At 38.7% G+C, this 25,888-nt stretch overlaps 1 protein-coding gene across 1 annotated transcript; it reads right to left on the reverse strand.

The window, feature by feature from the left end:
* Window positions 1-20,068: 20,068 nt before the first annotated feature.
* Window positions 20,069-24,434, reverse strand: LOC104121243 (LRR receptor-like serine/threonine-protein kinase RGI2). The gene is made up of 2 exons (XM_009633192.4): window positions 20,941-24,434; window positions 20,069-20,850 (listed from the first exon to the last, which is right to left on the reverse strand). The coding sequence occupies exons 1-2, from the start codon at window positions 23,864-23,866 to the stop codon at window positions 20,348-20,350; spliced, it is 3,429 nt and encodes a 1,142-aa protein (XP_009631487.1). The 5' UTR covers window positions 23,867-24,434; the 3' UTR covers window positions 20,069-20,347.
* Between the last annotated feature and the right edge of the window lie 1,454 nt (window positions 24,435-25,888).

The following is a 25,888-nucleotide window of genomic DNA, read 5'->3' on the forward strand; positions in this document are numbered from 1 at the left end:
AGACGACGAGCTCAACTCGGGGGTAGTTGTACAGCTCATGAGGTCAGTAGTAGAAGAAGATCACGCCGAGATAAACTCCACAAGCTTAACCTGGGATTGGAGAAATAAAAACGTAGAGTATTTGAAGACCAGGAAACTTCCCTTAGATCTAAAAGAATCGACTGCCCTACACACAAAGGAAGTTCGATTCAGCTTGTTCGAGGACGGAACCTTGTTCAGAAGAATGTTCGATGGCCCACTAGCAATATGTATGGGACCGGGAGATACCGAGTACGTTCTGAGGGAAGTTCACGAGGGCACTTGTGAAAATTATTCAGGCGCCGATTCATTGGTTCAAAAGGTGATCAGAGCCGGCTATTACTGGATCGACATGGAAAAAGATACGAAGGAGTTCGTTCGAAAATGTGAAAAATGCCAAAGATATGCTCCAATGATTCACTAACCCGGGGAACATCTGCATTCGGTCTTGTCACCATGTCCATTCATGAAGTGGGGAATGGACATCGTCGGCCCTCTTCCATAGGCACCGGGTAAGGCTCAATTTATCTTATTTATGACTGACTATTTTTCTTAGTGGGTTAAAGCGCAGGCATACAAGAAGGTTAAGGAGAAGGAATTCATCAACTTCATTTGGGACCACATCGTATGTCGGTTTGGGATTCAATCCGAAATTGTGTGTGACAACGGGAAACAGTTTATCGGCCGCAAAGTGACCAAGTTCCTCGAAGATCATAAGATCAAAAGAATCTTATCGACACCCTATCACCCTAGTGGGAACGGGAAAGCCGAATAGACCAACAAAACTATAATCCAAAACCTTAAGAAAAGGTTAACCGACGCCAAAAGGAAATGGAAGGAAATCCTGCCCGAAGTCCTTTGAGCATACCGTACGATTGCGAAGTCCAGTATCGGGGCTACTCCGTTCTTATTGGTTTATGGTGCCGAAGCCCTAATACTGGTCGAAGTCGGGGAGGCAAGTATCAGATTCCGATATGCAATAAAGGAATCAAATGATGAGTCCATGAATACAAGCTTGGAGCTATTGAATGAAAGGCATGAAGCCGCCCTCGTTCGATTGGCTGCCCAAAAGTAACGGATCGAGAGGTATTACAATCGAAGGGCCAACCTTCGATACTTCAATTTCGAGGACTTAGTACTAAGGAAGGTCACACTAAACACCCAAAATCCGAACGAAGGGAAGTTGGGTCCGAACTGGGAAGGACCGTACCAGATTCTCAAGGTCACCAGGAAAGGATCCTATAAGCTCGGAATGATGAACGGAGAATAACTACCGAGAAATTGGAATGTAACTCACCTAAAACGATATTACTGCTAAGGTACGACCCCATTTATTTCCTTTTATTTCGGACTAACACTTGTAGGTGATCGACAAGAAGTGGCACAAAGTTTTAGGTATGAAAGCACGCCTTGCACTCTTTTTTCCTTAGATCGGTTTTGTCCCAAATGGGTTTTGCGGCAAGGTTTTTAACGAGGCAACAATGGATCGTGCTAACTTAGGATCAAAGACCGATTAAGAATCGGTGTCGAAGATCGCATTAACAGTATCCGAGATTCCTCTACAATCAACCTCGAATACTAGAGGGTATTACCCTCGGATATGCATTACCTTCGGATATCAACTTTAGCGAGGAAATTACATCATAAAGAAGGGTCTCGATAGATAGGATTTATTGTAAGGGCCAAACGGTCAAAATAAACCATGCCCACATAGATTGCTCGAGCCCTGACATAAAACATGTACGCATATATAATTGTTTTGCACAAGAATAAAGAGAAGAACTTTCCTTGCAATCATCTTATGTAAAAAAAATCCTCTTTACATCCCTTAAAGAATTTCGTACTTCCGATCTCCTAAAGGTAACGAGCTCAAGGGCCGCTTATGATCGAGTATGAAATATCACTCCCTCACTTGGGGATTGCCGTCGAAAAATAAACTCGAATGGCCTAAGTCATTAGGCCTCGGGGTAATAAGACCTATTAGGAAACCCCCCGATTTTTTAAGCACACTCGGGGACTGTTATCTTGGGCAAGCCCGGATAGCTCGGGAAAGAAAGTCCAATGGGCAACTCCCGAACTAAAAGACTACGACCATATTAACGCGGCTCAGAGACGTCCTAAACCCGTAACAAAAACTAGGCCTTCGAAAAAGAATAATTTTCATAACTGGTTCTAAAAGCTACCCTCGGCAAACTATAATCTTGGCTACCTACTTTGGGAAACGGTTTCCGATAACACCGAACCCCCAAAACGCCTTAAAACAGAGTAATGTAAACGCAAGGTTTGTTTGAACTTTCAAACATAACCTAAGTTATTTTATGCTAAGGCATTCCGGCCTTTATGAATACAAGTAATAGAGCAAAGGGAAAATTTAAAAGCCGAAAGGGAAATAAAGCCTTATATATATATAATCTTTTTACAAAGGCCAGAATGGCCCGATACAGAAATTTACAATGGCCAAAACGGCCTCAAAAAGATGCAAAAAGCAAAAAATAAAAACATCTAAAGGCCTAAGTGGCCTGGTCCTCATCGGGGGGCAGCGTCTTCATCCTCGGGATCTTCCCCGCCTTCAAATTCGGTTAAGCTCTCGGAATCTTCCTTGGGAAAATTCAGCTTCCGGGCCCTGGCTTCTTCTACTTTGGCATTCTCAATTTCCGCAAGTTTGTCAAAGCTCTGAGCATGGACTCCCTCGAGGGCTTCCCTTCGAGATTTCCACCTTACATGTTCCACCATGCTTTTGTCCTTCGCTTGAATCGCTTCGACATCAACCTTGAATAGGGCCACTTTAGCATCAGCCTTGGTGTTGGCCACAACCACCTCTAATCTGACCGCCTCGAGTTCCTTGGCCAAAATCTCTTGACCAGAAATGGTCGAGTTTAGCTCAGATTGGAGCTCCACAATCTTCTTGCCCTGCACCAAGGTTTTCTCTTTTGTAGCCCGAAGCTGGGCCTCGGCCGACGCTAGTTGTGCTTGGACAGCTTCCTTTTCCAAGGTTATGAGATCCATATTTTTCTTGAACTCCTCGACCTCAGCTTGTATCGTGTCTACCTGCGCCTGGAGCTACCCGATTTGTTCAAGCCTTTGTAGAACCTGCAGGATTGGATCGTTAGCCACTGAGTCCAGTTCGTTGTCACTATCTTGAAGTACTCGATTTACCTGCTCGGCCCACTCGACATGCTCCTTCCGAGCCGCTTCTAATTTGGCCTGAAGTTTCTCATTCAAAAGCTTAAGTATCCCTCTTCTCAGTAAGCTCCCGAACCTCAACCTCGTGTTGGGCTAACTCCTCCCGGTATCGGAGGAAAATCTCATGGTGCAGTATCGAGGCCAACAAACATAAATAAATGTGTTAGGATTATTTGCAACTTCAAATTTAAAATACATAATAAAGGGACACTCGAAGTTACAAGATTCAAAGCTTGTTGAGCTTCATTGAATAGGCAGGACGCTTCCACTGCTGCCATCACGGCTTGGTCCTCTTCGGTCACCAAGCACCGAAGGTAGCTAGTGGCCCCCATGGGGGCAGAGAAAACCAGTGCAACCTCCGGTACAGAGAAAACTATTGACCGCCTTCGGTCAGGGTTAACGCTCGGGGCCGGGAACCGATCCACCAACCTTAGGCTCGAAGAAGACCCACTGGCCCCGATGATGGTACCTTTTATGGCACCAGCAAGTCACCAAGCCTAGTGATGTCCTCTGAGGCAGTGGACTCTAACCCATCCAAGAAGTTTTGGACATCTGTCGCCCCCTGAGGCCCCTCGTATGAACGACTTTCTAGCATACCGGCCTCATGGATCAGGGCATATGACAATTGAGGAGACCCGGTAAGGTCAGTCGCCCCAAGCGCATATTTCGGGGCACCTTCCGCAGCTCAATAAGTGTCAGCTCCGGTCTCCCTCTCGAATCCCCTAGCTCAGGGCAAAGTAGCCGCACCCCGTTCCTGTTCGGAGATCTCAGCCAATGCCTTCTCAACAGCTTCCCTGGCTTGAGGCAAAGCAGTTCGCACCCGAGCCACTAGCTCGAAATTGTCTTCTTCTTCTTCTTCGGATCCATCCCTCAGTCCATGGATTGAGTCCGATGGGAGGGCCCCGATGTTTTCTTTGGGTTTGTGCGCTTTCCTCTTTTTCAGTCTCTACTTCACCGAGTTCAGGGATCTCGGGGCCCTTTTTTCTTTTCATCTTATCACCCTGCCTCGGGGCAGGGGACGCGAGAGGCACATCCTCATCACTGGATGGAGGCCTCTATCACGACCCAAAATCACACCACATACGTCGTGATGGCGCCTAGTCTAAGACTAGGTAAGCTGATTTCAATTATATTTTGAAGCCATTTTTTTTTAAGTAAGCAAAACTAGCAGCGGAAATAATTACGATATACAACCTCTCAAGACTGGTAGTACTGAGTCACGAACTCTAACTGAATACATGGAATGATCATGAGGACCGAATACACAATACTGTTTGATTACAAATTAACAATACAATGAAATGAAAAGACTCCAAGGGACTGCGACGACCAAGCAGCTCTATCTTGAATCCTTACGATCCCTCTTTAACTCTGCTCAAGTCCGATATCTCCAATACCTGGCTCTGCATACAAATGTGCAGAAGTGTAGTATGAGTATACCATGGTCGGTACCCAGTAAGTATCAAGACTAACCTCAATGGAGTAGAGACGAGGTATAGTCAAGACACTCACTAGTCTAATAACCTGTGCAATATAATATACAAAATAATAGTAAACAAATAATAATAATAATAATAATAATAATAATAAGGGCAGGATAAAACAACCAGTTATATGCACAACAGACAACAAGTACCATTAATATTACTCAACAATTAATAAACACAATTAAACCCAATTAAATCAAGTCCTTCAAATAAATGTCTTTCACATATAATTCTTCGAGATAACTCTCTTTTAAATATAATTTTCTCAAATAATTATTTTTCAAATATAATTCTTTCAATATATCTTTTCAAATATAATTTCCTCAAATAAATATCATTCAAATACAATTCTTTCATATAATACTTTCTAAGTAAAAATCCTTCCAAACAAATATTTTAAATATAATTCTTTCAAATAAAAAGTCACCATGTGACACCTCATTTCGATATCATAAAAATACGGGTCTCAGCCCATTTTCATATTTTTCTTAAACATGGGTCTCAACCCATTTTCATATTTCCACGGCACCTCGTGCCCATAATTAAATCATCATATTTCCCCGGCACCTCGTGCCCTCATTTCATATCACAGCTGCACGGATAATTCTCGTGCCAATTATCATTATCATTTCTCAATTTACTACACAATAATGCCCAAGACTTTAATTCAATGAATTTTTGCACGTATAAGCCCGAATACGTACTCGTCACCTCGCGTACACGGATTTTTACATTTCACAAATCGAACATAAGACTCAATGCCTAAGGGGTAATTCCCCCACTCGAGGTTAAGCAAGACACTTACCTTTTTGAAGTTAGGCCGATATTCCAAAATAGCCTTCTTGCTTGAATTGACCTCCGGATAGCTCAAATCTATCCAAATTAATTGTATAACTACATTAAAATTCGTCGGAAATAATTTCGGATAATAATACGTCGACCTAAAATTTATTTCAAAAAGTTAACAAAAGTCAACGCGGGACCCGCCCCTCGGAACCCGACAAAATTTTCATGAAATCCGGACACCCATTCTGATACGAGTTCAACCATACCAATTTTATTGAATTCCAATAACAACTCGACCTCCAAATCTTAAATTTTTATTTTTGGAAGATTTTACAAAAATCTTGATTTCTTCCATTAAAATCCTAATTAAACGATGAATATAATCATAGATTCATGAAATATAAACATTTTAGGATATAGAACACTTACCCTTGGTGAAAATCGCCTCAAACATCGCTTCAATCCGAGCTCCATAGCTCCAAATATGTCAAAAATGGCTGAAACCTCGAAATATAGCTATTGTCCAGGTATTTACTCTTCGCGATCAAGAAAAATGCTTCGCGATCGCGAAACACTAAAATTTCCAGCCCCAAAATTGGTCTTCGCGATCGCGGAAAACCAATCGCGATCGCGAAGAACAAACTCCCCCAACTCTTCCAGACAGCCTCTAGTATAATGGTCATAACCTTTTGTACAAATTTCCAAACTGCAAATGGTTTAACATTCTAAAAACTATACACCAAGGGCTATAAATTTTATTTGTTGCTCATATCCCAATTCCTTATATATTTCTAGATATATGCTTCCAAAGTCAGCCCTATGCAACAGATATTTCCAAACTCTTCCCAGACAGCTTATAATGTATCCACCATAACGTTTTTTACACATCTCCAAATGATTAATGGTTTACTTTTCTGAAAATTATACATCAAGAGCTACAACTTTCATTTTTGGATCATTAAATTTCTTATAGATTGCGAGATATAAGCTTCCAAATTTGGGTCAGTGCAACAAAGATTTTCTACGCGATCGCGAAAGAGCTTCTGCGATTGCGATTCACAAGGCCCCAAACTGCTGTTTTCAAAAGTTCGCGATCGTGATGCACACCTCTGTAGGCAGAAACCAGCAATTAAAAATGGCCTAGAAATGGTCCGAAACCACCCCGAAACTCACCCGAGCTCCTCGGGTCCTCAACCAAATATACCAACAAGTCCTAAAACATCATACGAACTTAGTCGAAGCCTCGAATCACATCAAACAACGCTAAAACTACGAACCACACCTCAATTCAAGCCTAATGAACTTTGAACTTTCAAATTCTATATCTTGTGCCGAAATACATCAAATCTATCTGTAATGACTTCAAATTTTGCACACAAGTCATAAATGACATAACGAATCTATTCTAATTTCCATAATCGAATTCCGACCTTGATATCAAAAAGTCAACCCCCCGGTCAAACTCCCCAAAAAATCAACTTTCGGCATTTCAAGCCTAATTCCACTACGGACCTCCAAATAATTTTCCGGACACGCTCCTAAGTCCAAAATCACCATACATAGCTATTGACATCATCAAAATTCCATTCCGGAGTCGTCTTCACACAGTTCCGACTACGGTAAAAATCCTAAGACTTAAGCTTCCATTTTGGGGACCAAGTGTCCCAAATCACTCCAGATCATCCGGTAACTGAATTCAACCATGCACGCAAGTCAATACACATAATATGAAGCTGCTTAGGGCCTTATGCCGCCAGACGGGGCTTAAATTCTTAAAACGACAAGTCGGGTCGTTACATTCTCCACCTCTTAAACAAACGTTCGTCCTCGAACGTGCTAATAATTATTATGAGGTTACTGAATTGATGATTTTTACTTTTACACATACACTCACGTTTGGTCCCACGTTACTGCATTGGAGGTAAGTCCGGCAACACCATCTCATTTGAGATTATTTCTTTTATCCATATTTGTGAACCTTAAGACCAATTTCTTACACTCCAAACATTTTCAGAAAGTCCGATTTTTCATCAACGCACGGTATTAGTCTCAACTGGCTGTAGCAACTCGTGCCTACGCACACATAAACTTTCTTGATAGTGTTGAAGTACTTCAAAAAAAATTCGGGATGTTACATTCTTCCCCGCTTACGATCATTCTCCCTCAAACACATAACATAATTTTGTCTTTTCTTTGCACGTCTCAATCTCCTAAAAAAAAATTCTAACTCCCAAATATTTCAAAAATTTCGGCAGAGTCTCCCCTGTAATTTGGCCTAACCACCTGCCAGAGTAACACCAAAACAACTCCTAACAACACATCCACAATATATATATCAATAACACAATCTCAGCATTACAAGCACTGCATTATCATAATGATATCAGGACATAAAGCACATCATATGTATGCTCATCACCACATCTCTGGTCTTAAAAGTTGTTCATAATTAATTCCAACATCATCAACTAATCTCATATTAACCACCACCTCATTTTGAATTTTCACAACAGTGACAACAGAATGTGAGGCATGAAGACCTCATGATTGCTTACTCGAATTAATGAGTCACATTTAATTCCATCTGGGCACTCATCTCATAGGTTAAAACTCAATGTTTACGACACGAAAATGGTTGTATATGAACAGAAAAATATACAAGAGTTATCAAATAAGTCTAACAGGAATGACTCCCTATTAATATTATTGTACAAATTAATTTCACAAAGGGAAAACTTTTAAACTCATATATATTTCACCACAAGAACCTCGTCCTTACATAACTTTCACCGCGACTTACAGTCCGGTTTAAATATTTCACATCATGTAAAAATACGAGAATATCATCCTCAACTCCGAATCACAAGTATGTTGCACATTGTGCCAACTGAAATTTTAAATTTCCTTTCTTTCTTCTTTTCAATATATTTCATAATCAATTTTCACTACATATAATGAACCCTCATACCGGTAGGGCATATAATTCATAAAAATTGAAATCAATTATTTTGAAACACATTAAACTCGTTGTAATGAATAATAAAAATTACTTTTGGGATTATAACCCTCAATGGTGTACCAAAAATAAAATGACATACACGGGCTCACATCTTTAAATCTCCCCACAGGGATAAATATATAAGTGGGTCACAAATTTACGAAGCTCACCCATAAGTGGAGCATAATAAAAGAACTCACCTCAATATTCAGAACCGAATCAAATTAAAGAAAATATCCTTTTATAATAAAAACAATCAGGATCGTACCTGTAATGACACCATCTGGTGTATTGGCCTCAGCCAAATCATAATGATTAAATCAATGGGTCGGGCCTCCACCTCTTAGGCGCCCACTACCCGCATATCCTCCACCTCTAGCTGACTGTGCACGTGGAGTATCAACTGGAATAAAGCTTGTAGTTGGAGTGTTCTGATGAAATCCATCCCTCCCAAGTCTAGGACAATCTCTCATGTTATGCCTAGTATCACCACACTCATAACAACCCTTCTGAGGTCGCAGCTGTTCATACTGAGTCTGTGCCGAATAACTGGAATAACCACTATAAGAATCTCGTGTCGGTGGTGCACTATAAACTGGAGCACCCCGAATAATCTGATGTGCGGACTGATCTGACAGGCTGCTTGAGCCTCCGCTATAATAGGTTCTAGCTTAAGAGTAAAATCAACTGAACCCTTCAGATTTTTAAGACCTTTTGGCCTCCTTAGACTCCCTTTTCTCGCCTAAAACACCCTCAATGAATCTACGGACCCGTTCTCTGATTGTAGGAACTAAGATAGGTGCATGACGGGCTAACTCACTAAACCTGATAGCATATTCTGACACTGTCATAGTGCCCTAACGCAACCGTACAAACTCTGTGCACCACGCATCTCTAAGAGTCTGGGGAACAAACTCTTTCAAGAATATTTCCGAAAATTGAGCACAAGTTAGTGGTGTGGCATCGGCTGGTTTACCTTCTTCATAGATTTGCCACCACTGATACGCTGTGCCTGACAGTTGAAATGTAGTAAAGGCAACTCCGCTCACCTCCACAATACCCATGGTGCGGAGAATACGGTGAAAATTTTCTAGAAATTCTTGGGCATCCTCTGTAGTTGTGCCACTGAAAGTAGGTGGACTATACCTCTTAAACCTTTCAAGTCTCTTTTGTTCTTCTTCTGATGCCTCGGGCCTGACCTTAGGTCGAACCGGAATAATAGGTTGTACCAGTACTACACCCGAAACCTGACCAACATGAACCTGCTGCTCTGGAGTTGAGATAGGAATCTGAGCTACTCCCCCAATTTTCGGAATGTTTGGTACAACAGATATCAATCCCGCCTGAGTTAATGTACCAAACATACTCAGGAACTGTGCTAAAGTCTCCTGAAGTTCTGGGGTAACAACAGGTGCTTTTGGTACCTGTCCCCCAACTGGAGCTACTAGTGGCTCCTCAACTGTTGTTCTGACAGGTGCTCTAGTCGCAGCACGTGCCCTTCCTCGACCTCTACCTCGACCTCTACCTCGGCTACGGATGGGCGTTCGGTACTTCGGTTCGGTATTTCGGTTTATCAATTGTGTATACCAAATACCGTACCAAAGTAATTCGGTACAGTTCAATAGTTCTTATTTTGGTTCGGTACGGTTTCAGTACGGTTTCGATTTGATACATTAATAGAATTATGTATTTTTAAAGGAATATCAATTATCACAATGTACACATTGACGATTTACACATGTTCTGGCTTGGCCAAAACAATATTGAAGAACGAGTAGCAACACTTGCCAATTGCAGCAGCCAGCAGCAACTAAGGAGCAACAATCATTCTCATTTCTAACTTGACAATTGGAGCAGCAGCAACAACTAACGAGTTGCCTACTCTAGTTCACAATATCCAGTTACACATCTAATTGGAGCCTCAAAGTCATTCTACGCAGTAACTAATTAATGTTTAGAATCCAATCATCAAATATTCTATAGTAGAAGCAGTCATTATATACTGACATATGGAAGTATATAACGAGTAAAGAAGTGAAGAGTTCATGTAAACAAGATGAGTGAGTTGAATTGTTGCGCACTGGTATAAGGACTAAGGACAAAGTGGAAGTTTTGCAACACTTCTGCTGCATGCAACCATCTTCCTTTTTTGCTTGAGCTGTGGCGCGGCATAGAGTAACAACAAAACGCCAAAACCAACATTCCAAGGCTCCAAGCAAGCAGTCCCTGCATCTCCTGAATGGATTCAAGTCATGCTAACTAAGAAACTAGGCAACTAACGAGGCTAATTAAAGTACAGAAAGCAGCAGAATTAAAGTACATTCGACAGTATCATCAACAGCAAAACGCCAAAACCAATATTCCAAGGCTCTTTAAACGAACAGCAGAATGCAACACAAAAACAACATCTGCCATCTAACAAGCATCAACAGAAATCTAGATTCGACAATATTCATATGCAACAAAAATAGAGAGGGCTTACACTTGCCAAAACATAAAGCTGCAATTGTAACTAACAAGCAGCAGTAAAGTGTTCCCAAACATATGAGCGCACTTTAGGAGCACGGGGCATGATTGAACTTGAATCTAAAAAAGAAGATAAAATCATAAGTTAGAATATAATTTTTTGATGAAAAAAAAATAAAACTACAAAAATATATCACCAAATAAATAGAGTATTAAACTTACCACTCAAGTTGCAACTATACATCAACAATGCTAGTAGTACTTCCATTATTTTCCATATCTAAAGATAATTCGACCAAAAACCTGCTATTTCAGTGTGTTGATAACTTGTGTTACTTTTACCTGCTATAAGAAACACGGGCTGTCAAAAACCTTTTTAATGCGCGGGTTATTATCTTTTGTCATACACTATTTAAAAAAGACACTCTATGTCATCTGTGGACGAGACATGATGATAAATCATCCTCTCATAAATAGATGTAAGCCAAGGATGAATCCAATGTGTGTGATTATAGTATGCAATCATCCATGACTTAGATGAAAAGTATTGAACTAATCAGCATTGACTAGAGATGCCTATTTAGCGTGTTAATGCAGTTGCATAGTGTTCTCAAGAATTTCCTCTGAAACAAAATTTACATTGGGTTTGATTTTGAATATCGTGGTTGAACCACAACCGTACTCGCTTTAATTGGAAACATACTTTGCTATGTTTCCTTTTTTCCTTTTTATTTTTAATTAGATACATTGTCAGATCAATTCAAGTTGGTTACACAAGCTTTAGACCTATATGACATGAAGTTAAAGGAAGTCAGTAAAACCTAGATTTTGAGTGAATCAGTCTCATTTCAAGCCCAAAGGAAGACTTCGTAGTTCATACACATCCTAAAACTGATTGTTTCTACAACTCAAAAAAACATAAAAATACAAAATGAACATTAAAGAATGAAGAAGTTGTGAAGTGTGAACCTGTTGAAAAGTTGAAGATTGAAAAATGAAGTAAAAAATGAGGAAACTAGCAGTCACACCAGAGAGTCGTCGGCGCCGAGGTCGTGAAGTCGCTGTGACGATCTGTTCTTCACTCATAGTCACCGCAGCCGGTCTGTAGTCTGAACTCTGTTCTTCACTTCTTTGTTTGAGAAGAGAAACCTAATTCTAATTTAGTAAATAGAAAGTGACAAACAGAGTAACTTGGGTTTAGTCTTATTGTGCTAAAAATAGAAACTTGAGCGGGGCTAGGGCCTGGGGCAGTGTAGGTAGGACTAGGATAGCTCGATAGGAAATATATAAATAATTCGGTACTTCGGTATACCGAAATATCAAAATCTTAATACCGAGGACCGTACCGTTATACCGAATAATCAAAAATTTAATACTGAATTATACTGAAATACCGAAAAAATCAAAACTGAAATACCGAATTAATTCAGTCCGGTTCGAAATTCTATTTTTTGGATTTTATGCCCACCCCTAACCTCGGCCCCGGCCTCTTGCAGCCCTAACAGTATGTGCGGATGCCTGCTCAGCTAACCTAGTAGCACGTGTCCTCACCATATGTGAGAGAATGGAGATACAAAGGTTCAAATTCAAAATTCAACAAATTCCGCACGACAGGAATGAAAGAAATGGAAATTTTCTAACAGTTCTGTAGCCTCTCGAAGATAAGTACAGACGTCTCCATACCGATCCGTAAGACTCTACTAGACTCGTTCGTGACTCGTAGAACGTATGAACCTAGAGCTCTGATACCAACTTGTCACGACCCAAAATCCCATCACAGGCGTCGTGATGGCACCTAGTCTCTAAGACTAGGTAAGCCGATTTCCATTACATTTTGAAGCCATTTTTTTTAAGTGATCAAAACTAGCAGCGGAAATAATTACGATATACAACCTCCCAAGACTGGTAGTACTGAGTCACGAACTTTAACTGAATACATGGAATGATCATGAGGACCGAATATACAATACTGTTTGATTACAAATTAACAGTACAATGAAATGAAAAGACTCCAAGAGACTGCGACGACCAAGCAGCTCTACCTTGAATCCTTACGATCCCATTTTAATTCTGCTCAAGTCCGATATCTCCAATACCTGGCTCTGCACAAAAATATACAGAAGTGTAGTATGAGTACACCACTGTCGGTACCAGTAAGTATCAAGACTAACCTCAATGGAGTAGAGACGAGGTATAGTCAAGACACTCACTAGTCTAATAACCTGTGCAATATAATATACAAAATAATAGGAAACAAATAATAATAAGGGCAGGATAAAACAACCAGTTATATGCACAACAAACAACAAGTACCATTAATATCACTCAACAATTAATAAACACAATTACACCAATTAAATTAAGTCCTTCAAATAAATGTCTTTCACATATAATTCTTCCAGGTAACTCTCTTTTAAATATAATTTTCTCAAATAATTATTTTTCAAATATAATTCTTTCAATATATCCTTTCAAATATAATTTCCTCAAATAAATATCTTTCAAATACAATTCTTTCATATAATACTTTCTAAGTAAAAATCCTTCCAAATAAATATTTTGAATATAATTCTTTCAATTAAAAAGTCACCATGTGACACCTCATTTCATAATCATAAAAATGCGGGTCTCAGCCCATTTTCATATTTTTCCTAAACACGGGTCTCAGCCCATTTTCATATTTCCAGGGCACCTTGTGCTCATAATTAAATCATCATATTTCTCCTGCACCTCGTGCCCTCATTTCATATCACAGCTGCACGGATAATTCACGTGCCAATTAGCATTATCATTTCATCGCAGTGCCTCGTGCCCACATTTCATATCACAACTGCACGGACAATTCACGTGCCAAATACCCTCATTATTTACTCACGGCACCTCGTGCCCACATTTTATTTTATAATCCGTCTGGCAATAGCCACGGGCTCTCAATTTCAACATAAAACAGATTGTTATCAATTTACTATCAACAAGACCAATTGCACAAGGCATAAAAATAAACACAAGAAAAATCACAACATCACATAAAAATTATCAACACCACAACCCCACATCATCACATATCGTCCCTGACAATAGCCACCCTTATCGCTCCTATTTCCACCCTTATCACTCCTATTGCCACCCTTATCGCTCCTATAGCCACCCTTATCGCTTCGTCCAGACAATATTCCAACAAACACAACAATAGTGAAATGCCACCCTTATACCCGCATAATATCAACGGTGAAATGCCACCCTTATCTTCCCAAAATAATAACTCACACAACACAACAATTTACACGGGAAATTAACATAGCAACATAATAAAATCAATTCATATCACAATTTGCCCAATGGCCACAACCAAATTTCAAAGATATAACAAAATCAATTAATTTCACAACAAATAGCCCAAGTCTCCACACAATATTTATAACACCCAAAAACAATCAATAGAGATAGAAATTACTCAGCATAAAGCAAAGCTTTCATTAATGCAAATTTAGATGATTATATTAACACTTATTCTTAAGCTCGCTTAAATTAATTATTTGCATAAGAAAATTCATATTGGAATTAATTTCCAAGAAATATTAAATCAACAATACTCACGAAATTTCATAAATATTTCATGTAACAATCATATCAAATTATCATATAAAAACAAATTCAACAATAAGGATTTAGGCATGTCAAACGGATGATTTAATAATTTTCCATAATTTTCCAATTTACTACACAATAATGCCTAAGACTTTAATTCAATGAATTTTTGCACGTATAAGACCGAGTACGTACTCGTCACCTCACGTATACGACTTTTCACATTTCACAAATGGAACATAAGACTCAATGCCTAAGGGGTAATTCTCCCACTCGAGGTTAAGCAAGACACTTACCTTTTTGAAGTTAGGCCGATATTCCAAAATAGCCCTCTTGCTTGAATTGACCTCCGAACAGCTCAAATCTATCCAAATTAATTGTATAACTATATTAAAATTCGTCGAAAATAATTCCGGATAATAATACGTCGACTTATAAATTTATTTCAAAAAGTCAACAAAAGTCAACGCGGGACCCGCCCCTCGGAACCCGACAAAATTTTCATGAAATCCGAACACCCATTCCAATAGGAGTTCAACCATACAAATTTTATTGAATTCTAATAACAACTCGACCTCCAAATCTTAAATTTTCGTTTTTGGAAGATTTTACAAAAATCTTGATTTCTTCCATTAAAATCTTAATTTAACGATGAATATAATCATAGATTCATGAAATATAAACACTTTAGGATATAGAACACTTACCCTAATCCATATGGTGAAAATTACCTCAAAAATCGCTTCAATCCGAGCTCCATAGCTCCAAATATGTCAAAATGGCTGAAACCTCGAAATATAGCTACTGCTCATGTATTTACTCTTCGCGATCGCGGAAAATGCTTCGCGAACGCGAAGCACAAAAATTTTCAGCCCCAAAATTGCTCTTCGCGATCGCGAAAAACCAATCGCGATCGCGAAGAACAAACTACCCCAACTCTTCCAGACAGCTTCTAGTATAATGGTCATAACCTTTTGTACAAAACTCCAAACTACAAATGGTTTAACTTTCTGAAAACTATACACTAAGAGCTATAACTTTTATTTGTTGCTCATCTCCAATTCCTTATATATTTCTAGATATAAGCTTCCAAAGTCAGCCTTATGCAATAGATATTTCCAAACTCTTCCCAGATAGCCTATAGTGTATCCACCATAACGTTTTGTGCACATCTCCAAATGACAAATGGTTTACTTTTATGAAAAATATACATCAAGGGCTACAACTTTCATTTTTGGATAATCTCCAAATTCCTTATAGATTGCGAGATATAAGCTTCCAAAGTTGGGTCGGTGCAACAGAGATTTGTTCTACGCGATCGCGAAAGAGCTTCCGCGATCGCGATTCACGAGTCCCCAAACTGATGTTTCCAAAAGTTCGCGATCACGATGCACACCTCTATAGGTAGAAACCAGCAATTAAAAATGGCCTAGAAATGGTCTGAAACCATCCCGAAACTCATCCGAGCCCCTCGGGACCTCAACCAAATATACCAACAAGTCCTAAAACATCATACGAACTTAGTCAAAGCCTCGAATCTCATCAAACAACGCTAAAACTACGAATCACACCTCAATTCAAGTCTAATGAACTTTGAACTTTCAAATTCTATATCTTGTAATACATCAAATCTATTCGGAATGACTTCAAATTTTGCACACAAGTCATAAATGACATAACGAAGCTATTCCAATTTCCAGAATCGAATTCCGACCTCGATATCAAAAAGTCAACCCCCCGGTTAAACTCCCCAAATATTCAACTTTCGGCATTTCAAGCCTAATTCCACTACGGACTTCCAAATAATTTACCGGGCATGCTTCTAAGTCCAAAATCACCATATAGAGTTATTGACATCATCAAAAATTCATTCCGGAGTCGTCTTCACACAGTTCCGACTACGGTAAAAATCCTAAAACTTAAGCTTCCGTTTTGGGGACCAAGTGTCCCAAATCACTCCAAATCATCCGGTAACTGAATTCAACCACGCACGCAAGTCAATACACATAATAAGAAGCTGCTCAGAGCCTTATCTCGCCAGACGGGGCTTAAATTCTTAAAACGACAAGTCGGGTCGTTACAGCCTCATAGCAACATCCTTGGGGAGACCTACAAAAGGAAACATAACCGATAAGAATTCGACAGCGCAAGGAGAAAGTCAAACATTATTGAATCAGAAAAGAAAACTTACCATGATTATGGGCCTCCCACCGACCCTTCGACAGTTCCATCTATGCACGCTCGGAATATGGTCTCTGTGACATAAGGTCCTCGACCCACCCCTTGAGTTGGGGAACGAAATCCGACATCTGAGCCATAGCTGCACCACAAAAACACCGATAAGAAGGGATAGAAGGGGAGAAACAATAAATAAAATCTTTAAGTCGAAGTTGTACTTACGCTTCATGTTCCATTTCTCGCGAAATGGCATGTCCTTGGTAGGGATCAAGTCTGAAGTCCTTACTCGAACGAACCGGCCCATCCAGCCTCGGTCTCGAGCCTCATCTATACTCAAGAACGGGGCCATATCGGCCGGGCGAGCAAGTTTGATCAATCCCTCTCGATAGAGTCGGGGACTGTACAAGCGCATAAGATGATCAAGGCTGAAGGGACACCCATCAATTTTGTTTACAAAAAAGCGGAGAAGAATCACTATCCTTTTGCAGAAGACGATAATGACCGGGTCTAAGGAACCCAACATGAAGGGGTAAGTGCAAACACTTAAAAAACCCTCCACGTGGGTAGTAATTGCTTCCTCAAGCGAAGGCACCACTACATACTTGTCGGCCCAGTTGCAATCCTATTTGACCTTGGAGAGGAGATCATCGGTGATCGTACATATATATCTCGAGACCGGCTCGCATTGACCTGGTACTGAAGAAATTTTTTTGACCTTGAAATCAGCAACGGTCAGGTACCCTACAGGAACGAACTCTTCAGGGTGTGGTTCCGCTGCAGTCCTGTCGCCTGCGGGTCGTGATGAAGAAGCGGCCTCCTTTTGTGGGACAATCTTAGAAGTTTTCACCATTTTAGTGTAGAGATGAAGAAGAGTAAATTAAGAAGGTATGCTTCGTGGTTTGCAAAAGGTTCAAGAAATCTGGGTACAAAAGTTGGAGAGTGAAGAAATTTTTAAAGAACAAGAATAGAATGAGCTTTGAACGTAAAGTTTGAATGAATGAAAGTTGGGGTATTTATAGTTTGCTAATGACGGTTCAAAACTCGTAGTGACCGACCAACAACTGAAAGGCATTTAATGCCTTGGTAACTGGACCAACGGGATTTTTCGGTAACCATTTATCGCTTACATCATGATCGGATGTTTCGGTAACTGTTTGTCGCTTACGTCATGATCCATCGAAGCGGGATTCGGAAGTTCATATCGTTTCTCATCATCTTCTCTCCGAAAAATGAGGGGATTATCTGTATACGGTCAAAATCAGGTTCGCCTATTATGTGACCAATCAAGACTGAAGCGTGACAGGTTAAAGCTCGATCTCGGGTTATATCGAACCAAGGGGCGAAGTCAAATCATTGAGCTCGTGACTCTGGGACCGAACAAAATCGAGACCAAACAAGATAGAGGGAAATTTGTCGAGCCGAATAACAGAAGGCCGAAGTATCCGTGATCGGTTGGGGATCACAGTGAAAATCCCGACACGTATCAAGGAGAAGCCGATTAATTAGCAAATCATGAGACTTTTTACCTTATATAGAATTGTATCAAGAGTAGGACTAACTTACTATAAAAAGGGGGAGTCTGATCATTTGTAAGGGACATTGCAATACGCAGCACAAAGCAATATACTGTTATTTCTAGCCTTTATCATCTTGTTATTTTGTTCTTACATCAGTTGAGGCATTTCTTGGTTCGAGGGTGATCGAACTCGAACGCCAAGGCTGTTTAATTTGTGTGGTTTATATTTATTCTTTTATCGTCAATTTCAATATTAATCTGTTTTCTTAATTTGTATCAAGCTATATCACATATCCTTAAAACCGCGTATAAAATTAATTGTTATCTGATTTTGAGGGTAAACAATACTATTAACCATGGGTTTGGTTTAGATATAATATTTATTATGAAATAATTATTTATTCAGTTTTAATAAAGTTTTAAATTGATTATATATTAGTATGTGTCATTTGCTTATATAGTAGATGATTTAGTGTATAGAGTTTAGCTTATACACGGAAAATTAAATCATCGGTTCTTATAAGTATAAAATTTGAGTTCACGATCTAATGATGAAATTGGATAAACCATCATGGATGATTGTAGCACAAGATTAAATATAATTTATCTTGATTATGGAAATGGTTTAATTCCAACTTCTTGTGCTAGTACATTTTGTATGTATTGAGCAGACCAAGTAGAGATAAGTATTTTATACTGACTTAATAAAATAAATTCTCTAGCCATTAAATGTACTTATACTCTTAATCTTGATATAATTATTATTAGTTGTATATATTATTATTGTTTTGATTTATTGAAAGGCGAGATTCTTTCGTGGGTCAATATGCCTGGTAAATTGGATAATAATAATGTACATTGGCGAAATAATAGTTAGTTGATGGAATCCATGTCTCGGTTTAGAGATTGATGATACACCTTTATGAAAGCTTATAAGTTTTCATGTGTAAACCCGGCCGGTGGATTTTGTATCCGACACATGAAATAATTTAGGCGAAAGTCAAAAAAAAATAATCAATAAATTAAATTGTTAGTAATTTAATTTAATTGATTAGTATCTGAATCTCAACATGGGAAGTTAAATAAGATTTAATAGATGAATTTCGTAATTGAATAAGGAGTGGAATTACGAATTTTTAGTGGAATAATTTGTAATAAATTATGGTGGATAATAATTTTAAAAATTATAAATTAATTCCATAATTGGAAGCCTTGTTGATTAAATTATGTAGTCCCTGCTATGCCTAAATAATAGGAAATAAAGGAATCATTTTCCTCGTGGAAAAGAAATCAACAGATTTTGGAAAAGGATTTTAACACTTAAAACTTGTGTATAAATACATAAGGTTTTCCATCTAGAGTAAAAAAGACACGGTGACCGAAATTTTCAGCCATATTTTCCTAGAAATTTCGCCCACACGAAATTGTTATTTCCGAATATTATTTGGGTAACACAGTGGAAGACCGTGGAACGTTCGAGGATCATGATTGTGCACGTTCGAGGATCATGATTGTGCGGGTAGTGAAGATTCCATTGAACGTTATGGAACTGAAGACTCGCGTGATAGAAGAGATTTGTTCACACTTCAAAAGATACCGTGAAACTCCGTATATGCTAATTGTCTAAATTATGCGTAATTTTGATACTAGGATTGCTTCGCTGCTTATAATAATCCATCAGAAGATATGGTATATCTACAGATCATCCACTGGAAGATATGGATAATCTGAAAAAGATATAAGTTGTTCAGAAAGCAAGGCCATTAGTTTCTTTGGTAAATATCCTGAGCAAGCAATTGATTTTGTGGATTCTGCTGATATGGAGAAATCATTGACATTTACAACTACCCTTAATGAATAAATCTTAGATGTGATATACTAGAAAAATTGAAGATGTCTTATTAAGTATCAGAACAGATATGGCTCTAGACTCCCTTTTTTTTTTTTTACAAATTTCTGGTCATTTAGTAAAGACCACAAAACACACTAAACCAATTCAAGCAGAAACATAACTAGAGACTAGAGAGTGAGCCAAAAAACAAAAAAAATAAAATAAAAATCTAACTATTAAAATAAATAGAAGTTTGCTTCTACATCTTTTGACTCGAAAACTATTGAGCCAGGTATCTATTTGAAACCAATCTTGGTGTTGGAGGAAGAAGAATGTAACAATGAAGATGCAGAAAAGCTTGTATTATTACTTTGCAAATACAAGCTATGCATCTTTGAAGATGGTCCTCCATCACTAGTACTCTTATTGTCATTTCTTAATGACTCTCCATCTTTGAGGAGCATATCAACTTTCTGGTACTCCTCTCTCTCATGTCTTATCTCTTTGAGCATTGCCGCGACATCCTTCATTGTCGGTCTATCATCTGGCGATGGATTAACGCATAGCATAGCCACTCCTATAGTCTGCATCATCTCCTCAATTTCTGATTCGGGCCGAGCATGTAAACTCACATCCAAGACTTCAGCATTGCCTCTTTTTTGCCTTACCCAATCCACAATGTGTTGTCCATCAGGTATGGTTGGATCAATTGGCTGCTTTCCTGTTAAAACTTCCAAGACAACAACTCCAAAGCTATAAACATCAGTTTTCTCTGTTATCTTTGTCATGTATCCATACTCTGCACAACATGTTTAATACATAAGCATTAATTACATAACATCTAATTACAGTGTTGTGTTGAAAAATGGCACTTTGACTTGTGACTAACCTGGTGCTATGTATCCATAGGAGCCAGCTACTGTATTGGAGGATCGTGCAAAATCTCCATCATCGACAAGTTTGGCTAGACCAAAATCAGCAATGTAGGGCTCAAAGTCAAGGCCAATGAGAATGTTGTTGGCCTTGATGTCCCTATGAATAATTGGAGGTGTACAATCATGGTGTAAATAAGCAAGCCCTTGAGCTGCACCAAGTACAATCTTGTATCTCAACTCCCACTCCAAGCATCCACCACTTCGTTCATGTAGAACGCTGCCTAGGCTTCCGTTAGGCATGTAGTCATACATGAGCAACCTAGTGTTTTGATTCCAGCAGCAGCCTAAGAACCTCACGATGTTCTTGTGACGGATTGAGCCAAGTGTTTTTACCTCGGTTGAGAAAGAATCACGAACTTCACCACTAACTCCAGACTTTGAATTTTGACAGTTATATCCAGTTGCCAATGTGGTAGGCCATAGCTTCTTGACTGCAATTGCTTCACCATTTTCAAGTTCTGCACAATAAACAATTCCCGAGCATCCTTTTCCAATCACATTGGATTCCACTAGGCATCTCAAAATTTGTTCAACAGAAAAATTCAGTTTCTGGAATGGGGTAAACTTCCAAGGTGATGAGTCACCTCCTCCCAATTCAGAATCAGTATCTTCTCTGCTCATTTTTCTCAATCTATAAACTGCCATCATTCCAAGGATTGCCAAGGCTATAGTCACCACTGTAAGAAGTGCAATCGCCAATTTCAGCCTCCATGACCGTCTTACATTGCCATATCTCATCATTTCCCCACCTCCAGCACTGCTCAAGAAACAAGAATCATGTCCCAAGGAGCATAAGCCTTTATTGCCAGCCAACTCTGCTGCCGATAATTGCCTGAACAACTTTTTATCAGGGAGATAGCCAGTGAAATTGTTGTAGGAAACATTTAGGGAAACCAGATTTTCAAGCCCCGAAAGAGCCAATAAGTCTCCTTCGAGCTGGTTGTGGGAAAAGTCTAGTACTGAAAGTTTGTTCAAGGCGGATATCTGTGGTGGGATTACCCCAGTCAAGACATTCCAGCTTAAATTCAAGGCAATGTCAAGTGCCTGAATGTCAAACAATTCCACTGGCATGTTTCCTGAGAGCTCATTGCTGCTTAGATCAAGCAGTTGAAGGCTTGAGCAATTGCCTAGAGTTGGGGGAATCGATCCAGAGAAAACATTCTTACTAAGAACAAGTCGGTTAAGGGAAGTAAGTTGACCATAGCTTGCTGGAATCTGACCGCTAAACTGATTCAAGGAAACATCCAAAACCTCAAGCCTACTGAGAGAAGAAAGAGAGCTAGGTAAAGTGCCACTTAGAGTGTTATTCGATAGGTTCAGCATTTGCAGTGCATTGCAATTGCCAATCTCCTCAGGAAGTGATCCTTTAAGATGATTCTCAGAAAGATCAAGAAAACTAAGGTTGTCTAGATATCCTATTTCTCTTGGAATTTGTCCACTAATTTTATTGCTAACAAGTCGTACACGTATAAGAGAACGACAATTACTTATCTCAGGAGGGATATAACCAGAAATATCATTTGAAATCAAGAGAAGCTTGGTTAAATTAGTTAACTGAAAAAGGTCAGGGGGTAAACTACCAGTGAGAGAATTGTGTGATAAATCCAAAGCTTGTAGGCTTCTGCAACCAGCCAATGCAGGAGGAATGCTTCCCTCAAGCTTGTTCTGCCAAGCAAAAAAGACATTTAACTCCTTCAACTGTCCGATTTCCGGTGGAATTGATCCTGAAATTTGATTAGTGTCCATTTGCAGCTGTACCAAATTTGTGGCATTAGAAAGAACAGATGGGATTGAACCAGAAATGTTGTTGTTACTAATCATCAACTCTTGAAGATTAGTAAGATTCCCAAAAGTCCAAGGTATGCTTCCACTTAAAAAATTCAAAGAAAGATCAAGAATGACCAAACTTTTACAGTTCCCAATTTTATCAGGAATTGGACCATCAAGATTATTTTGCCAAAGCAGCAACTTTTCCACTTTCTGAAGCTTTCCCAGCTCTGCTGGCATTGAACCTGACAAACTATTTTGGTACAAATACAAGTCAACCAGCTCTGAGCAGTTGCCTATTTCAGGTGGTATTTGGCCAGAAAGCATTGTAGTATATATTGACAAAACTTGAAGCTTTTTCAAATTACCCAATGATGAAGGAAGAGAACCTGAAATCTTAGTGTCAGCAAGTCCCAACACTATCAAGTTGTTGCAATTTCCAAGCTCAACTGGGATTTTCCCTTCAATATCTTTGTTCCCTCCTGCTCTTATAACTTCCAAAACTCCGAGTTTTCCCAGTTCAGCAGGGAGATTCCCACTAAGCATATTGTCAAAAATAACAAGATTTTTCAGGTTAATGCAATTGCCAACCTCTACTGGGATTTCCCCTGTCAGCTGATTGGAGTTCAAAATCAAATCTTGAAGGTTTTTAAGCTTACCGATAGTTTCTGGAATGCTACCAATAAGACTATTTGAACTGACATCAAGTGTTACAAGTGAAGTGCAATCTCCAATGTCAAGTGGGATTGTTCCAGTGAGATTAGCACCAGAAATGGTTAGTTTTTGAAGGGATTGTAGAGAGGAAAGATTGGAAGGGAAAGGAAGAGCCAACTGAATGGATTGAATATCAATTTCTGTTACAAAAAGATGAGAAGAACAAACTATATGAGACCATTTACAAGGGTTGAGGTCTAAAGGATTCCAGTTTGAGAAGTCAGGAGGAATTGGTGAAGTAGTGGAATGAAGCCAAGAAAATAGCACATGAACTTCATTGTTTGCAGCATTAGAGGAAAGAGTAAAATCATGGAATAGAAGAAAGGTGAGGAAGACAAGAAGATAATGGTGATTTGGGGGGTTCAAGAATTGCCTCGACATTGGCATTTGCAATGGCATCAACTTCCAAACCACAATCTTCTTAGGTGAAATGCATTGGCTCGCTCTTAGAGAAAGGAGTTTTTTTTTAGGATTCACTCAAAATGGGATGTTGTGTGTTTGCTAATGTAATAAACGCAAATCAAGTGGGGTTTATGAATATAGTAGCAGCACGTAGCAGAATCTAGCTTTGCAGGGAAGCAAGAAAAGAAGAGACAAAAGAAAGAGGCAACAATAATTAGTGGAGTATTAAAGATTTGAAATGGCCACAAACAACTCCACCATCTTTTCACCTCGGGGTTCTGTGTTCACTCTACATTATTATTAGTAAGTACTATAATGTTAATGAAATGAATATGTAAAGGGAGCATTGAAAGATTTTTCCACGCTACAAGCAGATGCCACCATGTGTTGTTGCATTGTTTTCCTCAAAGCTCAATAGATGACATAGTTGGTCTTGCTTTGGTATCTGAGCTCATTGCCCCCCTCTCTCTCTCTCTCTCTCTCTCTCTTTGCCTTATTGATGTTTCTACCATTTTCTTTTAAAGAAAGTTAAAGAAAGAAGAAAAAAACAAAACAAACGAGCACTTCTCTTGGAACTCAGTTATGTAGTTAAATTTGCTGAATGTCGTTTCTCCTTACTGCCATTAGCATTCCAACAGTGAGATGTTAGAAAACGAGGCATTTTCTTTGCAGAAAGAAAAGAACATGAAATGGTAAAATGTTTGGTTGAGTGGTAGTCCCACAAGGGGATACAATACTTGGAAAAAATTATTCGTGTGTTTACACCAAAGACATAACTCATGTATAATTTTTCATCATTTAACAATGGTTGAGTTATATGTAGTCTCACTTTAATTTTTAACTCTTTTAAATTAATAACGTGGTTTATGTACACCAAATGCTAGTAAGTATTTTCTAGATTGTTAATGAAACAAATTTATTTAGTGTATGTTTATGTATATAATCTAATATCTATATATAGAGAGAGAACATCGTATTAATACGTGTGTTAAACACAAACGATGAAGATACATTTGCTCCTGCAGTGGTGCAGTTACCTATTAACATGTATGGAAAATCAAGTTCTTAATTAGTGTAAAGGTAATTAGTAGTGAAAGGCTATGCATTTCAATTCTTTTAACCAAGTTGGCAGCTTTCAGCAATATAAAGTTTAGGAGATAAATCGGGTCGATATTCGATATAATTTTTTTTATCTTTAATCAAATATTTCGAATTGAACACGCATAGTTAAAAATATACTATGTATATAATAAGTAGAGAATAGTAAGGTAAATTAAGGGGAGTGAAAGAGGACCCAGATTTTAAGGCCAAATCATGTGGCTGTAGAGTGTAGAGAGGTTCATTTTTTCAACCATACCTCTGACGACACACAACTGCTATCATGTGGAGTATGACTTTTAAGACATAGCAGTAGTAATTAAGTTGGATTATTTAACAACAAAGTATGGTACATATGATTTCATATTAGGTGGTCACAATATTTACCTTGACTATGCCCTTAAAAAGCTTAAGGTTAAAATAGGGGTGGCAAGTGGATCGGGCCCGGTCCTAAGTGGGCTTCGCGGGCCCGGTCCTAAGTGGGCCGGTCCTATACGGTCCGGTCCTAAACGGTCCTGGGCCTCGCAAGCTTATTGCTATAACCGGCCCGGGACCGGGACCATGAACTAACGGGCCTGGGTTTAGTGGGCCGGTCCGGTCCGGTCCCGGGCCTAAACGGGCCCAACAGAAACTTTTTATTTTTAATTGTTTTTTTATAGAAGTTAGAGAAAAAAATAGTAATAAATATATATAAGCTAAATTCGATTTATATACTATATATACATCTTAATATATATATATATATATATATATATATATATATATATATATATATATATATACATAGTATACATCTTAAAATATACTATATATACATCTTAAGATATACTATATATATATAGTATAGTATAGTAGATCTTAATATATATATACATCTTAAGATATATAAGCTATATATATATATATATATATAGTAAGATG

The sequence above is a fragment of the Nicotiana tomentosiformis genome, chromosome 1, assembly GCF_000390325.3.
Source record: "Nicotiana tomentosiformis chromosome 1, ASM39032v3, whole genome shotgun sequence".
Lineage (NCBI taxonomy): Eukaryota > Viridiplantae > Streptophyta > Magnoliopsida > Solanales > Solanaceae > Nicotiana > Nicotiana tomentosiformis.